Source organism: Carassius auratus, chromosome 1 (genome assembly GCF_003368295.1).
Source record: "Carassius auratus strain Wakin chromosome 1, ASM336829v1, whole genome shotgun sequence".
Classification (NCBI taxonomy): Eukaryota; Metazoa; Chordata; class Actinopteri; order Cypriniformes; family Cyprinidae; genus Carassius; species Carassius auratus.
Genome location: NC_039243.1, coordinates 11433045 through 11449280, shown reverse-complemented (window position 1 = coordinate 11449280; position 16236 = coordinate 11433045). Strand labels below are relative to the sequence as shown.

Below are 16236 nucleotides of genomic sequence, written 5' to 3'. Positions count from 1 at the left end.
TCCCATGGGACAGAGATAAGAACGTCTCCCTCGGCCAATCTCTACAGCACCTCATGTCAAAAACACCCTTTCAGCTGTAATAATCGCTTCCAGGTTAAAGCATGCTCTCAGACTATGGAGATCTTTCCCAGGACACTTTGGTCTTATCATCTGCATTAAAATTAAATGAGCCATGTCTGCAGTTTGAAGAGGATTATTAACTCGTTTGTAGGAAGCCTGCTGTTGCGAACTTGTTGTATATGTCATATCTTTACACCGTGTAGACACCAGATGGATTGTTATAAGCTGATTTGAAATGTGGTTGTGTGGTTTTGTTATGGCTGGGCTGGAATGTTAATGTTGTTCTTCTCCATACATTGAACGTGTGTGAGGATGTTTGCTATTGAGCTCCAAAAACACAAAACAAAATAATAAAATAATAATAATAATAATTATTATTATTATTATTGCTAATCATAATAAACGCATGATAATTAATATAAACAATAGTTATAATTAACAGAATAATAATACTATAATAATAATACAATTATTGTTAATTAAACATTATTATTATTATTATTATAATTATTAAAACTATTCATATTAAGAATAGTAATAATAATTCATATAATTATTGTTAATAATAATTAAAATAATTTAGTAATTTGCTATTTATAACTATATATGTATACACACAATATATATATATATATATATATATATATATATAGCCATTATAAGCCATTATAATTGATTTTTATTATTATTATTATTTAAGTAATATTATTAGAATCAGAATAATAATTTTTAATTATTAGGCTGCATTACTACACAGACTTATTTAAGTTAAGTGAGGTTTCTAAGATATATACTTCCCTTACACTGCAAATAATGTCACCATTAATGTACTCCAGCAGTTTTGATCCAGTTATGGCTTTGTTACCGCAGGTTATCAGATTTCTTACCGTTTGGATATCAACGACCCCAACAAGTTCACCACGGTTGAAGTGGGATCCAACGCACGTCAGTTCACAGTAACAGGACTGATTCCAGAATCAGTGTATGTGTTCCAAATCACAGCGCGCACACAACAGGGATGGGGACCCTCGGAGGAGGCCATCGTCATTACAACAGAAAAAAGAGGTATGTTTGAAGGGTTAATGTTCAATTGTGTTGTTATCAAATTGTTCAGTGTTTTACTGAAGAATAATTGACATAAACATTGACAAATCGGATGTGACTACTACAAAAATTTCACTGAAAAGCTTATGTTTCGTGTAGTCAGTTCGCATGAGTAGAATGTCAGCTGATAAAGCAAACTGTTAAAACAGCATCTGGCCCTTCAGAGCTGACTGTGTTTTAACCCCAGCTCAAAATTAGCCAAGAGCCGGGTCTGTGAAACATGCATATGTCCAGCAGTGACTCATTACACATGTCCCACAGAGCGGCCACAGCCCCCTCGACGGCTCACCGTGCCTCAGAAAGGGGTTGAATCTAATAAGCTTCGACTTCATTGGACGGCGGGGGGAGACGGCTCTTCCCCAGTGCGCTACTTTACCCTGCAGACATTAGAGCGCCCGGACGGCGAGTGGAAGACCCACACATCCTCCATCAGTCATAATAACACCTCTTGGGAGGTGGATAGGTAACACACGTGCACATATCTCTCTCTGATTAGTCATAACTGCCTGTGCCGGCAACGGCTAGTACAAGAACAGTCACTATTAATAGCACAATGTGCTTTAGCTCTGACAGACAGAACACATTAAAATATACAGGATGAAGTTACACTTGAGGTCTTTGTATGTTTGGAATATGCCAACATGGAAATAATTTAAGCTATAATTCAACAATGAAATCGTTTCTGCTGCACACAAAAAAAAAAAACATGGTTCGGACATGGTTGAGATGGTTGTGCCATGTTTTTGGACCATATAAGCCACATATTGTTTTGTTTTGTTTTTTGTTAAACCATGGTAATACCATGGTGTTAGTTAGTTTTTTAGAGATTCCAAAGTTGTACCATTTCCTTTTTGTGGAGATGTACTGTGTTGTACTGTGGTAACACTGCTTTTTTTTTTTTTTTTTTACAATGTTAATACTATGTTTTTATTTTATGTATTTATTTATTTATTCTTTTATGTTTTTATGTACAATATGAAATGTATTGAAATTATTAGGATATGCGCAATGCTATTTTCTGAACTACATTTACGTAGACATTTAGTCATTTTGCAGACACTTTTATCCAACACGACTTACAATTGGGGAATACATAAAGCGATTCTTCTTAAAAAGGCAAACAGACACAGGAAGTGCTTGTAATACCTAGTTTTAGACATTGTTCAAATAAGTACAGGAGAGGAAATTATTTTTATTAGGGTGAAGTCAAGTAGTGATGAAAGAAATTAGTTTCCAGCTATCACTTGAAAATTGTCAGGGATTCAACATTTCGAATAGGGGTGGGATGATCATTCCACCAGCCAGGAATGGTGAACAAGAATGTTCTGGAAAATTATTTTGAGCCTCTCTGTGATGGTACCACGAGGCGTCACTCACTAGCAGATCTCAGACTTCTGGAGGGAATGTATATTCGTAGTAGTGAGTGGAAGTAGGCGAGTGCTGAGACTGTGGCTGTTATTTATGCAAGCATCAATATCTTTAACTTGATGCGAGCCGCAAACAATAACAAGTGCAAGGAGAAAAAAAGTTAGGTGTAACATGGGCTCTTTTGGGATGAAAACCAGTCGTTGCATTGCATTCTGAATCATTTGTAGAGGTTTGATTGTGCTTGATGGAAGTCCAGCCAGGAGAGCATTGCATTAGTCCAGCCTAGAAATAACAAGTGCAGCTACCGTTGAATCATCTGGTTCAAATGAGAGATAGAGCTGTGTTTCATCAGCATAGCAATAGTAGGAAAACCAGTGATGTAGTGTATATGGAGAAGAGGAGGGGTCCAAGAACTGATCCCTGAGGAACACCAGTCACCACTCGATGTGCTTTGAATACCTCCCCTCCCCAGTGGAATTACCACATAAATACCACAATTATGATAATGATTTAGTCCCATGGTATTAATACCATCACTTCACCTCACATTACTGCTACTGGGTGAAAGAGGTAAGGTGAGAATGAAAATGGTTAAAATGAAAAACAACCTCAATTGAACTGAAGCAAACAAAGCTATGCTATTTACAAGAATTAAATTAAACAAAACATGTTGAATATTTTATATTATGGCCATGCAGTGACACTGATGAGACGTCAAGGATAAAAAAGGAAAGTGAAATCGACAGATAGCCAGAGTGAGAGTAAGAGGGGAGAGAGAGACTGCAATCATAATCAGACTGACCATCAGGTGGCATAATGTCTAATCACAGATCCATTCAGCTCCACCAGCTCGCTAACCTGTTTTCTGCTCTCCAGCACCAGCTCATATTCTTTCACCCTGCCTGTTCGCTCTTCTCATCATCACCTGTCTGATTCATGATGTCATCTTCGTTCAAGTCTCTAAATGTCCACTTGCATTAAAGAGAAAGGTATATTGAGCTAAAGGACATGCCTCCCCATAACACCATCTTTCTCAACCTGTTTTGTAATGGAACCATGGGACCATTTCTGCATTCAGTACAACTAAATTGCCCACAACCAGAGAATGTGAGCGGAGCAAAGTAGGAGTGGATCGCAGAGTGGAGCAGTTTGATTTTATTTTTACTGCAGTGAGGAGCGGATTTTTTAAAAGTCAGAGCGTTGTGGTTTTAACTCGCTCCAGGAGCGTTCCACCGCTGCTCCATCACGAGTGCAATTCATGCAAACGGCCCATAATAAAACTGAATATTTAGCAAGAATTCACATGTTAACACATTTAGCTAGCTTGATAGATAAGTATCACTCAAATCAGAAAGACTGTGGAGGCTATGACAGCTATGTGGACAAGAGCGGGAAGTTATATTTCTTAATATATAAATATATATTTATATATATATATAACTATACCGAATATTTTCAGCTGAAAGCATGATTTAAACAAGTATTACAACATTTATACACACGCAATCACTCTCTCAATAACGCATTCAAACAAATGTAACCTTACAGTGATAACTCATCTGTATCCTATTTCGAATGAGCATAAATCTATAAGAAATGCATCGATCCATAGGTAAAATAACTGACGAAAATGTTTTATCACAATCGAAATATGCATATGCAAATATATTGTTTGATCAATAATACTGTAAACAGAAACAGAAGTATTATGAAATATTGTTATAGTTTCAAATATTTAATATTCAGATTTTACATTTTAAATTAATCTTCTCAGGGCAAAACTGAATTTTCAAGTCTTCTGTGTCACATGATCCTTCAGAAATCATTCTAGTAAGCTGATTTGTTGTTGAAATAAATTTCGTATTATTATTAATGCTGAAAACAGTTGTGGCGCTTAAAATGTATTTGGAAACCATCATACATTTTTCAGGATTTTTTTGATCAATATAAAGTTCAAAAGAACAGCATTTTTTTGAAAAACAGTTATTTTGAACAAAGTTTTACTTACCTCAAACTTACTGACCCCAAACATTTTAAACGGTACGTATATTTCATCATATTTAATAAAGTATCACTTGAACCACTTGATTTCCTTTCATTACCTACTTCATTTGATTTCAGAGAGACGATTATTACATTCTGAATTTTTCTATAACCTATGTGGCAATGTAAAGGTCCCTATTGATATGTGCTTGATCTACTATTTATGTTCTGTATAGTTTGAGTGTATGTGTTGGTACAGTTCTTTGCTTCAGTTTGTCTCATTTTCTTTCTCTCACTGTCATGCACACATTTCTCATAATTGCATGAACCGAGTGTTTTGAACCAAGAGGATGTTTGTGTTCAAACCATCTTGATTCTCAGAGGAGTAAATGCCTCCAGCTATTAAAACAGAAATGCCACTAACAGTCCTCATCTTCAACACCCTAATTATAAACACATACTGTACACACACAAACACTCACAACAACACAAGCACCCTCACAGTCTTGATTCTCAAATCCCTAATTGCCCACTTCACACACATGCACACACACAGACTCAAAGTTTCCCCGATGGCCCTCTTTGATATACTGTGCATTAGCCTCAACCCTGAGACCGTTACCCACATCCCCTCAAAGTTTGAAAAACAATAACAAATATGTGCAGTTGACAAATATTAACTAATGATAAATGAATAATGATTGTACATGATCAACATGAAATTCTCAATAATTATTTGAGAGTCTGGTATCTGTTCAAGGCAACTTGAGCAAGACATTGTGCAGACATGTCTACCCAATGGATTGGGAAGTATTATTTTGACTGTATTCATGAATGCATTTTTTTATGATAGGTTCCCTATAGTATGAAGTTCTTTCTCTGATTTTTTCAAAAGAAGCATAAAAATGCATCACTTATGGTCCAACGTGAGAGTGATCTAGTGTGTGTGTGTTAAATTGTATCTCTTGTCTTGTAGACTGAAGCCGTACACCTCTTACAAATTTAGAATGATGGCCACAAATGATGTGGGAGACAGTGCTTTCAGCAAAGAAACCGAGCCAGTTACCACTCTGCAGGACGGTAATACTAGATTCTGTGTGTTGTGCAAAGGGAATTATAATTTTTTAGAGTGCTTTTTGGATTTGAGTGTTTGTGAAAGGATCTGTGGTGATTTTTTTGTTGAGATTTTTTTTTATATATATAATTTTTTGATGAGAAAACATAATTGCAGGTAGACAGATTTATAGACTGATAGACAGATAAATAGATAGATAGACAGGTAGAATCACAGACAGACAGACAAAACGATTGTCAGATAAGATAGACAGACCAAAAGAGACAAATAGAACACCAAATAGATGGATAGAGAGATAGACAGATAGAGAGATGGATGGATGGACGGACGGACGGACAGATAGACAGATAGATGGACGGACGGACGGACGGACAGATAGATAGATAGATAGATAGATAGATAGATAGATAGATAGATAAATAGATAGATAGATAGATAGATAGATAGATAGATAGATAGATAGATAGATAGATAGATAGATAGATAGATAGATAGATAGATAGATTGACAGATTGATTTGGCAATATTATGTTATTTACAGTCATGCCAATAAAGCAATATTGAATTTAATTGAATTGACCAAAATTTATATGTAGATAGACAGACAGACAGACAGACAGACAGACAGACAGACAGATAGATAGATAGATAGATAGATAGATAGATAGATAGATAGATAGATAGATAGATAGATAGATAGATAGATAGATAGATAGATAGATAGTTTGAACAATTCATTGATTGAATGTGTTTTTCTTGTGTTTAGTGCCAGATGAAGCGCCTGTCATTTTGAACATCAAACCTTCAACCACAACATCTGTGATTGTCCAGTGGCAGGTAAAACAATAAGTTAACATATTTTTTTCAAAAACAAAAAAATCTTACTTAAGATTAAAAAATCTTTGAACAGTAATGTAGCTATATTTTAAACATTTCACTCTACTCTCAATGAATTTTTCGCTGTTAACTGTTTCAGTATAGTATTTGCCTTATCGTCAAAATATTGTCTAAACAAGTTATCTTGGAAGGTATCAGAATGTTGGAAGAGTCTTCATGTCGAGAGTAGGCTTGTTAAAATGCTCACTAAGTTTTGAAACGGCTTTAGACTATGTAGGTGTCACAGGAACTATTCCTGTCTTTCCATTTAACTGAAGGTTCAGGGGTTCAAATTGTTCTGCAACATTTAATAGCAGACTTGTGTGCAAAGTATTCAGCTACCCTCTCAATGTTAATTATGTTTGGCAAGCAGGTTCTTAGCCTTACTCTTTACCCTCTAATTAGTTAGCAGTCATTTCACATACCCCAGTATCTATTCAAACACATATGGATACATTTATAAAGCTGGCCTGTTTTGACCCCATCTTAATTAACTTTGCCTATAACACTGATCACATACTAAATAAGACACGTCCATAATGAAATTGGAGAGTGAGAACGTATGTTAGAGTTAGGCAGGGTAAGATCAACCAGATCAGGCCTTTACTGACCTGTGGTCTCAGCTAACTTGTCCTCTGTTGATATGTGCTATCTCCTGGGCTGACGTGCATTGTGCAGTAATTACTTTCTGTCACCATCTCTTACTGCTAATTAGCCAGCAGCAGACAGCAAAGGCACTATCTTTAACATTATCTCATTAAGTAGCATCACAGGTCATATGCTGAAAAGTCAGGTGAATATTTCCTAGCCTGAGTTAAATGGAGTAATTAAACGGCAGTTTGCTACTTGGAGCTTGACTGAAACTCGATATGTTTATGTCTGCAGCCGCCTGCTGAGGGAACTGTCAATGGGATTCTTGTGGGATATCGCGTGTATTACCGTGAACTTCCACGTGAGAACAATCCAGAAGAGCCAAAGACAGCAACCAACCAATCAACAATCAGTCCTGAGCTCAGAGGTTTGTCTGTCTTTTGATCTATCTATCAATCAATCTGTCTGTCATTCAGTTCATCTCTCAGTCTCTGTCTGTCCATCTGTCATTCTATCTATCTATCTATCTTTCTATCTTTCTATCTATCTATCTATCTATCTATCTATCTATCTATCTATCTATCTATCTATCTATCTATCTATCTATCTATCTATCTATCTATCTATCTCTATCCGTTCGTCCGTCCGTCTGTCTGATTGTCCTTCTGTCTTTCTGTTGATCTGTCTGTCTCTGTCTTTCTGTCTGTCTGTCTTTCTATTGATCTGTCTGTCTGTCTGTTTTTGTTTGTCTGTCTGTCTGTCTCTGTCTGTCTGTCTGTCTGTCTGTCTGTCTGTCTGTTTGTCTGCCTGTCTGTCTGTCTCTCTGTCTCTGTCTGTTTGTCTGTCTGCCTGTTTGTCTGTCTATCTCTGTCTGTCTGTTTATTTCTGTCGGTCTGTTGATCTGTTTATCTGTCTGTGTCTTTCTGTTGATCTGTCTGTCTGTTTATCTCTGTCTTTCTCTCTATCTGTCTGTCTGTTGATCTGTTTGTCTGTCTTTCTGTTCATCTGTCTGTCTGTCTGTATCTGTCTGTCTGTCTGTCTATCTCTGTCTGTCTGTCTGTTTATTTCTGTCTGTCTGTCTGTCTGTCTGTCTGTCTGTTGATCTGTTTATCTGTCTGTCTTTCTGTTGATCTGTTTGTCTGTCTGTCTCTGTCTGTTTGTCTGACTGTCTCTCTGTCTGTCTGTCTGTCTGATTGTCTGTCTGTTGATCTATCTATCAGTCTGTCTCTCATTCAGTTTATCTCTCAATTTATCTTACTATCTGTCTTCCTGTCTGTCATTCTGTCTTTCCCCTCACTGCTAGAAGTTTTGTCGCAAATTAAAATTAATGTTTTGTAAATTATTATGATTTTGGGTTGCAATAAAGTAAAATTAGTTGTTTATGTAAATATATATATATAAATATTTTTCCAGTGAAAAATATGTTTTGTCCATGTTACATTAATTTCAGTTTCAGATGACTATTTTATCTTCTGTGCTCAAATGCATATTAGGCAGTGTCCCTTGTGTAATTTATCTCTCTTATTCTCTTTTCCTCGCTCTCTCTGGGTCTATTTCACAACTCAAACAGCTAAGAGCACTTTTAAGACAGTCAGCAGCCCTTCATTAACTGAATTTGAATTAACGCGTAAGTATATTTTGATATTATTTTAATTGCTGAGTTGTTTCAATAGTTGCAATCTTTGAAGTGTTAACAGAGTCACATTCAAGCCCGAAGGCTTTCAAACTCTCTGTTCTATCCTCTGATCTCCTCTACCTCTTTAACAAACACTTCCCCTAGTCTGTGCGCTTTGTTGTTTAGCCTCTGGTTCTGTCACAATCTGCTGTGAGGAAGGTAGAAAAATGTAAATCTATTTTGTTCTCCACCTCATTTCCACACGCTTTATCTCATATCCACAACCCCTCTTCCGTCGCCTAGTTGTACAATTTTTGGGGTCTCTTTCTCCTCATTTCTCTAAACTAGTGCCTTAACACTTTCTGACTGCAAGTTCTATATTATTTTTCTTCATCTTTAATGGTGTTTTTTAGAACTCAGCAAGTACAGACGATACACGATTGTCATGACAGCATTTAATGTTGTTGGAGAGAGCCCTTCAAGTGCACCTGTTGAGGTGTTTGTGGGAGAAGCAGGTATGTTTTTATGTCTCATTAAGTTCACTGTTATGACTCAGCTCTAAAACATGGACCACAAACTTTAGTAAACCCAAAACTGCTTTTTTTTTAAATTAAATTGTTGTTTGATTTTAATCCTGGTATGCACCGTTATCTGATCATCAGACCTTCTTGCTCTGGTCTGAGCACTTAGCGCTCTGGTAATGTTAACAAGGAGTACATTTGTACATGAGTGATAACAGTGAATATTACTGTACAGTATATGCAATACATCCTCAAAGTCACACAACCTGTTTTATCTGGTTATGGGGAAAAAAGTGTGACTTGAATAGCACTGTGTGAACCGATTATCTGCAAAACCCATTAGACAACACACAGTGGATCCATTTTCCTGACCTATTGATAATGGTCACAGACCAGTTTCCACTGTGGGACTGATCAATTTCTCCAGCGACATGCTGTCTGGTGGAGCATTAGTATAAAAACAGTTAATTATGTCTAGTGAAGGTAATCAGATATCAGAAATGTGCCTTTACCTCATTGTGTAAATTTGCAATTCCTGTAATTATATATACACACAATATATCTATATCATCTTTAGATTGTATGACCTCCCTTCATTATATAGGCTTTGTTTGTTTGTATGTCAAACCTAACTGGACTCTAAACTCATCTGATATGTAGAGCATAATGATAGCCCATTACCTAAGCCAATTAAAAAAATGAGCCATGTGCACCAATCAGATAAGTTTGCACAACTGACCCCTTCCAAAGATCTGAATGAGAGTGATGGAACACATCATTAACTGTGTTTTATTTTACATTAACTTAATGACTTTAACATAGTGTTGTGAATAGTCCCGATGTTGGCACCAGTCAGTACTGAAATGGTAAAATTTGTGACGATGCCAGCATTTCCTGTTAACATGTTGAGCGATTTCTTAAACAGCTCTGATTGGACATTGTGTTCACGTGTTAAACAGATATGTCTGTGATTGGCCACTATGATCATCGCTCCAAGCTCTTCTCCAAAAGCTTACACAGATACATAATACACAGAAAATATGCTGATTTGGCGCTCAAGAAGCAATTTTATTATTATCAATGTTGAAAACTGTATAATCATTTTCAGACAACTATGATACATTTTTCAAGATTCACTCAAGTATAGAAAGTTCAAAAGAACAGCATTTATTTGAATTAGAAAACTTTTGTTACATTATAAATGTCTTTCATACATATATATATATATATATATATATATATATATATATATATATATATATATATATATATATATATATAAAGTTTAAATATATATATATATATATATATATATATATATATATATATATTTATATATATATATATAATTTGCATTTATTTAGCAGACGCTTTTATCCAAAGCGACTTACAGTGCATTCAGACTATCAAATTTTATTTTTTTACCTATCATATATAAATATGATATTTATATTAGCGCCACGATTGGCTACATGGGAAAAAAGGAGATTGCCAAAAGCTTTTGTGTTCTAGACTGAAAAGCTAAAGTTTGACAGCTGGCCTGTTTACAGAGACATTATATAATTTTAGACATTAAATAAATAATTAACTAACCCTCTTTCCATTCAGTTTAGTCACTGAGAAATGTTATCTGACATTTGGCCTTTACATGAGACAGATCTATCAAGTCTATCAAGTGAATGGTTTTCCCCACTTGTGGTAGACTCATCTCATCCCATTGACACATGCATGTTTGTTTGTTGCTCAATTTAAAATCCTAATTTTGTATGCATGCGTGTTCCCAGCTCCTTCAGTGGCTCCTCAGAACATACAGGTGAAATCCGTGTCCTCCAGTCAGCTGGATATAGAGTGGCAGCCTCCACCCTTCGAGACACAAAATGGAAATATTCAAGGATACAAGGTAACAATACCTTTTATTTTTATACTAATTGTTTATTAAATTCCATGTGTTTAATTGTCAAATGCATATTTACACCCATAGAAATGACCCATAATTACTTTGTACACATTGTACACTATGGGTCAGTAATTTTAATTCATGAATACGTCATGCTCGGTTGTTCAGTCAGTTGTGAGCCCTGCATTTTATGAAAAGTATTTCCAAAATCAGTCAGGCAGTCCATCTGTTTACCGGCATAAGTAAACTGTCATTCATCTGCAGTCTGTCCTCCCTTATCTCACTGTCATCTGTTGATTTTCACTGCATAAGCTTCCACTGTTGTTTTCATATTTACGCCATCTGTACATCTGTCTCTCTTAGAGATTTGAACAGGAACTGCTTATGAATCCTTCTTTCCACAAAAACACATACTATCAATTCACAGATATTCATAAAATATTTCATTCAAATCTCGTTTCAGTGCATGTTTGTGTATTTGAAGGATTCATTTTCACAAACATGTACATTTCGTCATCATTTACTCACCCCTCGTGTTGTTACAGATCCATATGACTTTCTTTTTACTTTGAAACATTCTTAAAATGTTCTTAGTTGCTTAATGAATGAAAAAATGCAACACTCATACTTCCAAATTTTGCACATATATTATTTAAAAATATATCATAAATATAAGAATATATACCACTGTTAAAGTTTGGAGTATTTTAATGTTTTTTTTTTTTTTAATGTTTGCTTTTATCAATCAAAAATGAATTACATTGTTCAAAAGTGACAGTAAACTGTTTATAATTTTACAAAAGTTGTCTATTTCAAATTGTTCAAATGCTGTTCTTTCTGATTATTGGAGAATCTTTATAAAATGTATATCATAGTTTCTACAGAAATACTATGCAACACAACCAGGTTCAACATTGATGAGCACCACTGAATTCTGTAGGATCATGTGACACTGAAGACTGTAGAAAATTTTGATTTACCATTAAAGGAATATATTACATTTTAAAATACATTCAAATACATTTAAATTGTAAAATGATATCACAATATTTACTGTATTTTTGAACAAATAACGCAGCCTGCAGCATAATTGATTTATTCTATGACTGTTTGGGGAAATTGAAATCTCTTCAAACCTTCACAATACCTTATCATTTTTGGGTGAATTATTGTTTTAAGTACTGTATGTACAGTCTATGTGTCATTCACTTCTTCCCTCAGATTCATTACTGGGAAAAGAAAAGACAGAACGAGACGGAGAAGGAGCTGGTTTTGTTTGTTCCAGATACATCTGTGCACCTGAAGAACCTGTCATCCTACACTAGCTACCTTGTGCAATTGTCTGCATTTAACACAGCGGGGGACGGGCCGCTCAGTGCAGCCCGTGAAGGACGCACCCTGCAGGCTGGTGAGTCCCGCAGAGACCTTGTTACGCTCATCCAGACGCATGAAGGCCAGCCAACCATCCGAGACATGCATTCTCAGACCATGTCATCCTTCTGGTATTACTGCTTCCATTAAGAAACTAAAAGTGGAAGTTGTTGCTAAAACCCCAGTTAAGAGGCTTTAAGCAAGATTTGGCAAATCTAAACAAGTTTTGGTAACACTTTAGTATAGGGTCCAATTCTCACTAATAACTAGTTGCTTATTAGCATGCCTATTATTAACATATTAGCTGTTTATAAGTGCTTATAAAGTACTTATAATGCATGACATCCATAATCCTACTCCTCAATACCCTAAACTTAACAACTACCTTATAAACTATTAATAAGCAGCAAATTAGGAGTTAATTGAGGCAAAAGTCATAGTTAATGGTTAGTTAATAGTGAGAATTGGACCTTAAAATAAACTGTTACCCAAGTTTGATTAAACGGTTAAACTGTCGAGTGTATGCTTGAGATGCAACCATCTCTCTCCATCTCTCTCTCTCTCTGAAGCTCCTGGAGCACCCAGTCATATGGTGTTTTCAGAGGTGACAGGAAGCTCACTGAATGTGTCATGGGGAGCTCCTCTGCAGCCCAATGGAGTGGTGGAAGGCTACAGAGTGGTCTATGAGCCCACTTCACCAGTTCATGGTGAGCAAGAGATACAGACAAGGAAAAGGAAGAAAGAAAAACTCAATATAATATTGTTTTGAATACAGATGTATATATAATGTAATATTCATGTAGTCAATTCATTTGAAAGGTGTCAGTAAGACGGTTACAGTGGAGATCAAGGGGAACTGGCAGCGCTGGCTGAAGGTCCGAGACCTGATGAGGGGTGTGATCTATCGCTTCAAGGTTCAGGCCAGAACTATTAGTTATGGAGCCGAACTGGAAGCCAATATCACTGCAGGACCAGTGGAAGGTATGTGTAAATATGAATAATAACACAAAGTAATATTTCCATAATAAATCCCACAATAATTAGGGAAGATGGAAATATCCCCTGCAGTTACAGACAGCAGTGCTGGAGGCTTTCTTTGGATTAAATTAGTTGTTGAATATGACTGCATTTAAATAGTGCTTTTCTTAAAAAAAAAACCTGGGACCTACCAGGAAGATGTGATTTTATTATTTTATTCCCTAGAATTAGTCGAAGATGGAAATTAAAACAAGGCTGCTTGAAGCGCATGGTTTGAGTAGTGCACTGTAATTGGAATGTGATTTTATGTAGCCTTTGAGCAATTGTTCATTCTCAAGACAGCGCCTTCATTGCGGTGGGACGCTGGGCCTCACACAGACAGCCTTCAGTTTTAAATGTTCTTCAGATGAGATGCAGTTGATTCATGTAGGAGCAGTTCATTCTGACTTGGGCGGTTTGGATTATGAAGGGGTATGAGCTCTTGTGTAATTGGACAGAATTTTGAGCAAACAATATTGCCTCGCTAACATACTGTATACTATAGGGCACTGAATGTTGAATTCATATACCATAGTATTAAAATGGTTCTGCAGATATAAAATGTGAACACTAGACTAAATGTATGTTTCTAATCACCTTAAAGACTTTAAATGGTTGTAATGTGGTTTTGTAAATAAATTCAAGTTACTTTAGTATAGGGACCAATTGACACTATAAAGTAGTTGCTTATTAGCTAATATTAACATATTGACTGTCTATTACTACTTATAAATCACATACTGTACTAATGTCTTATTCTGAATGACCATATTCTACATCATACATTTCTTTAGAAAATCCTGTAATTAGACCAGGTAGCAAAGCAAATGCAGCCTACAAGTTACCGGTATATAAAAATATAGATTTTCTATACTAATTTCTTTACATACATACATAAATATTGAGTGACTGACTGACTGACTTAATATTAAAAAAATATATATCCTTAAAAGTGGAAAAAAAATAAGGATTGAGTAGTGTTTCAAAATATATTGATTTTACATTGGTACATATCCTTATAACCATGTCTAAATACCATAGCAAATTATCCTAGGGATATAATGGTTTTGGTTGGTGATTAAAAAAAAAAAAAAAAAAAATCACTATTAATTAAGGTTTTCCCTTCAATAAACTCCAGATGTATGGTGTATTAACTTAGTAAGGTAGTTGTCAAGTTTAGTTATGGGATCTATGCTTGTGGCATTTATATATGTTTTATAAGTAGTAAACAGCCAATATAAGTGACATGACATTCAGCCAAGTATGGTGACCCATACTCAGAATTTGTGCTCTGCATTTAACCCATCCGAAGTGAACACACACAGAGCAGTGAACACACACACAAGAGCAATGGGCAGTCATTTATGCTGCGGCACCCAGGGAGCAGTTGGGGGTTCGGTGCCTTGCTCAAGGGCACCTAAGTCGTGGTATTGAAGGTGGAGAGAGAGCTGTTCATGCACTCCCCCACCCACAATTCCGTCCGGCCCGAGACTAGAACCCACAACCCTTCGATTGGGAGTCCGACTCTCTAACCATTAGTTCACGACTTCCGACTATGTTAGTCATATGCATGCCAATCAGCAACTAGTTAATAGTGAGAATAAGTCCTTAGAATAAAGTGGAAAAAAAAAAAACATCTAGACAGAAAAGAACACATTCCTCAGAAAGAAGTGGGAATTTAAAAGACATTCTCCGTCTGTGTTACAGGGAACAGGTCAATTGAATCATGACATTAAGCATCAGCTAGTTTATTTAAAAGTTGAAAGGATCTGGGGAACTGAAGTGTGTTAACAGTATACTGAATGTGAATGTTGTCAGGTCACAGTACCCAATAAAGAACATGTTTTGAAGAAGATATATCCCTACGGCTTCCGTGTGACCTTTATACAATCTAAACCACTTTAGATTGGCAGCGCAGCCAGTAGTTACAAGCAGTAAAAAATCTTTTAAAGAGTTATTCAGTTATAAAAAATGCATCATTTTCATTCCATCAGCCTGAAGTTAGAAGGCTGTAGTTCAGTCTGAACTGTTATGATTGATAAAAATGGCCAGATCCATTTTAGGAACTTGCTTTTTGTGCTGTTATTGATTATTCAGAAAGGAATAATATGGCTTATATTTCATAGGCTCCCCCGGTTCGCCCTTGCAAACATCAGTCACGAAGTCGGCATCAGCTTTGATGCTTCATTGGTCACCGGGTGCAGAAGGGGCGGGACCTGTCACAGGATACGTCATTGAGGCTCGTCCATCAGGTAAGCAGCAAAATCTCTTGTTCGTCTAGAGCATTAAATGACTTTATAATATTAGGTTTATTCTCAATTAACCTTCCTCTTCTGACTTCCACCTCTTCCATCTTTCTTCTCCTCTGTGGCAACCAATTACTTCCCCTCCCGGTTTTCCAATCCTACTTTTCCAGATGAAGGATTGTGGGATACGTTTGTCAAGCATCTCCCACCTGGCAGCTTCTCGTACACCATCAGTCTGGACCGCCTACGCTCAGGTGTGGCCTATGAATTCCGTGTCATCGCAGTCAATCGTTTCGGTTTCGGTGACCCCAGTCCGCCTTCCACTGCAATGTCTGGTAATCTTCCTCATTATATCACACCACTGGATTATAATGAACAATGATGCAAATGATACCCACTGAACAGACTGTACGGCTGGCCCACAGCTTGTTTTTGTTTAGGCTACATCAAATTAAATATGTTATTTACCCTAAATAACTTCTATTGCATTCTGTATCACAATTTACTTTTCA

At 36.2% G+C, this 16236-nt stretch overlaps 2 protein-coding genes across 6 annotated transcripts in view; both read left to right on the top strand.

Moving 5' to 3' along the window:
* The window catches only part of LOC113109348 (myb-like protein U), a 972647-nt gene that overhangs the window by 211380 nt on the left and 745031 nt on the right, over positions 1-16236 (top strand). The gene's annotated exons all lie outside the window — the stretch shown is intronic.
* Positions 1-16236, top strand: part of LOC113109226 (protein sidekick-1-like) — a 132037-nt gene that overhangs the window by 109556 nt on the left and 6245 nt on the right. For 4 of the 5 annotated variants that reach the window (XM_026272893.1, XM_026272892.1, XM_026272895.1 and 1 more), the window contains 13 exons: positions 931-1125; positions 1426-1627; positions 5492-5595; positions 6357-6427; positions 7352-7484; positions 8628-8684; positions 9086-9187; positions 10978-11093; positions 12312-12498; positions 13031-13168; positions 13281-13442; positions 15605-15730; positions 15895-16059. In XM_026272893.1, coding sequence (XP_026128678.1) covers positions 931-1125; positions 1426-1627; positions 5492-5595; positions 6357-6427; positions 7352-7484; positions 8628-8684; positions 9086-9187; positions 10978-11093; positions 12312-12498; positions 13031-13168; positions 13281-13442; positions 15605-15730; positions 15895-16059 — 1758 coding nt within the window. The remainder of the gene's footprint in view (positions 1-930; positions 1126-1425; positions 1628-5491; positions 5596-6356; positions 6428-7351; positions 7485-8627; positions 8685-9085; positions 9188-10977; positions 11094-12311; positions 12499-13030; positions 13169-13280; positions 13443-15604; positions 15731-15894; positions 16060-16236) is intronic. The other variant, XM_026272894.1, reaches the window with a different exon arrangement.